This window comes from Vicia villosa, linkage group LG1 (genome assembly GCF_029867415.1).
Source record: "Vicia villosa cultivar HV-30 ecotype Madison, WI linkage group LG1, Vvil1.0, whole genome shotgun sequence".
Taxonomy (NCBI): Eukaryota; Viridiplantae; Streptophyta; class Magnoliopsida; order Fabales; family Fabaceae; genus Vicia; species Vicia villosa.
The window spans coordinates 100,939,294-100,942,235 of record NC_081180.1 but is presented as its reverse complement, the minus strand read 5'-3'; the positions used below and the strand labels follow the sequence as shown (position 1 = coordinate 100,942,235).

Below are 2,942 nucleotides of genomic sequence, written 5' to 3'. Positions count from 1 at the left end.
TTATTGCCTTCCCAAAACAATGGTCTTCCAACATCACCACCAATATTGTGAAATCCGAAAAAAGGTAATTGTGTAAAACAATCTGTTTTTTTCTTCTTATTAATTGTGTGCATATTCTCACCCAAGTCAGGTTTTAAACAAGCATCACGAAACTGTTACGGGATTACATGTGTTCTAATCAAATTTTTTATTTAGAGTGAACAAATCGATCTATGGCTCGCCCTATTGAAGCTGTCAAAGATATCAATGATTTAAAGGATTTATGGAAGATAGTTGTTAGATGTAAACATCTATGGAGTGTTACCGGTGCTTCGAACAAAGAATACTTGGAGATGATTTTGGTTGATTCGAAGGTATCCTTTTTGTTCAATAACGTAATATATTGCTGCAAAATGTTTATTGTTATCTAATTAGTTTTTATTTGCTTTTTGTAGCTCGATATGATTCAAGTGATTGTGCCTCCTTTTTTTGGTTCAGACATTTAAGATGCAACTTGAAGTTGGATGTTCTTACATCATGTAAAATTTTAAGGTTTCAAACAATGATTTTTCTTTTAGGTCTACCAAGCATAGTTTCAAATTGGTTTCCCGTGGTTCAACTTTGGTTAAAAAGACAGAACTTGATGAGATTCCTGTAAACTACCTTAGCATACATGGGTTGGATTCAACAATTGAGGTAAGATTTAAGTCTATTGTGTTGGTTGGTGAGTTAAACATCTACTTTAAGTTATGTTAGTTTCTAGTTTGTTAAGCTAAAAATGTTATTTGACCGCATTCTTTAGCATTTTTTATAGATATTGTAAGAGGAGTAACTGAGATCTCTCAGTCCCAAATAATTGTTGATAACAACAAAATCAAGGTTGTTTTTACATTGACTAACATGAGGTATGTTGCATTTTATTTGATCTTCATAGTTTTGTTTAATAAGGATGATATCTACTATAAATCTATATATTGGAATAACCACTAAGTGTTTTAAAATGTTTTTGGATGCAGCAAAGAAGTTGTGCAATGTACTATATAGGGTGAACTTGTTGTGCAGCTTTAGGAATATTACACGAATCATAAGGAAGATGGCAATATAGTTTTTCTACTGATTAATGCAAGGGTTAACGAGTCTCAAGGTGTCACAGTTTGATGTCTTTAACTTAACATTTTATGTTTGTTTTATACAAGGTAAGTAATTAATCAATTACTTATATCTTACAATGAAATTTATTTATTATTGCAGGAGATTATCCGTTGAGAAATTCGAACGCATGGAACGACAAAAAATTGGTGATTAATGATGTTAGTATTAAGGAGATTAACAATCTTAAAGAAAGGTACAATATGCATTTTATATACATCGGTTTGACATTTAGAATGTTGTTTTTAGCTAATTGTCAATTATTAATGCATAACTTTCATGTTTTCATGCTTAACCGTCTTAAAAATTATTTACCATTGTTGTCGTCTTCGAGTTTGCAAGTAGATGCAACACAAAACTCATAATTTTATGAGTTTGATAAGTTTATGTGGAAAGCTGAAATTTTGAGCCTTTCTGAAATTGCAATTTTGCAACATGTAAGACATTTGATATCTCACATAATACTGTTGATATTATGTATTTGTATCAATTGTTTTTATTCAATAACAATCGTAATTCTTTTAGGAGACTACCTGTGTGATTGTTGCAACATTGGAGAAATTTGAGTGTGGGCAGTCAGGATTGTATTATGATGGATGTGTTGAATGCACGAGGAGTGTGTCTTTAAAGGATGGGAAACTTATGTATTATGCCAAACGCATATCTGCAGAGCCAGTCCTGAGGTATTTTGTGTATCTAATCCTTATTTTGCCAATTTATTTTTACACAATGCTAATTTTTTTCATAAATGTTTTAGGTTTAAGCTTAAAGTTTTGGCGTCTGACAGTAAATTCAAGTCCAAGTTTATCTTTTGGGGTGTTAATTGTGCGAGGTTAGCTGGAAAGTTTGCTCTTCAGATGAAAAAGGATTTGATCGAGGTATAAAAATTAACTTGTTCACATTTATGTTTGTTAGAACACATGATTCATTAAAATTATTTTGATGATTTAGTCGGGTGAAGATGATCCCCTCAAATTCCCCTATAAACTCGATGCAATACTAAAAAATGAGTTGGCTATAAGAGTTGTTTTTCAGCCCAATAAGGCATGACTATCTGTCATTGGGTAAAAGATGATGAGGGTACCCGTAAGAAGATAAGGGATAATTTCAAATCCGAAGAGGTAATATTTGATAATTCCTTCATGTTATAATCCCGTGTCGACTAAACTAGACTAATATTGTTTGGACTTGGCAGCATACTTCAAAGCTTCTAACACCGAATCAAGAGTCACAAGATGAATTGATAATTGTTTTTGTGAGTTTTTACCTCAGATTATAACATAAATTCCACTATTTTTATCTTCATAATATGCAGATAATTGTTTCTCCATGCTCATGCAGGAGCCCTTATCTGCATCTGCAGATTATGACCATGCAATTGGAAATTCAGGCCTTACTCCATCAAAGAGGTCTTTAACTGTTGCAGTGGAAGATATTGAGAGAGTCCAACTATCCTCAACCAAGCTTAGCAAACATATCAAGATAGAGAAATAGTTACCTTCATATTTTTTACATGTTTAATCATTATTAGTTTTGAACAAGACAATGTCTTTGTTAATGTTATTTATTTCTTTTGATATTTTGGACCTGTTATAAAACTAACTTCTGTTCAGTTTCGTTAATATAAATGGAGATTTAATCTATCTTCAAATTAGTTGACTTTAAATTACATTCAAAGTAAGTTTATAACTATTACGTTTAAATTGATATATGTCATGTTCTACTGCAAACTATGATATGCAATTTCAATATGGTTCACACTATGGTTGTATTTATGTTGTGATTGTCTGTTAATGGGAATTTTTAATTGCTAA

General features: G+C 31.4%; 1 protein-coding gene across 1 annotated transcript; it reads left to right on the top strand.

The window, feature by feature from the left end:
- The first annotated feature begins 212 nt into the window (after positions 1-212).
- LOC131650284 (uncharacterized) lies at positions 213-2,622 on the top strand. The gene is made up of 11 exons (XM_058920002.1): positions 213-353; positions 435-449; positions 532-703; positions 794-884; positions 996-1,012; positions 1,107-1,175; positions 1,231-1,469; positions 1,654-1,811; positions 1,886-2,006; positions 2,324-2,383; positions 2,470-2,622. Exons 1-11 carry the CDS (start codon positions 213-215, stop codon positions 2,620-2,622), a joined length of 1,236 nt encoding a protein of 411 aa, XP_058775985.1.
- The last annotated feature ends 320 nt before the right edge of the window (positions 2,623-2,942 follow it).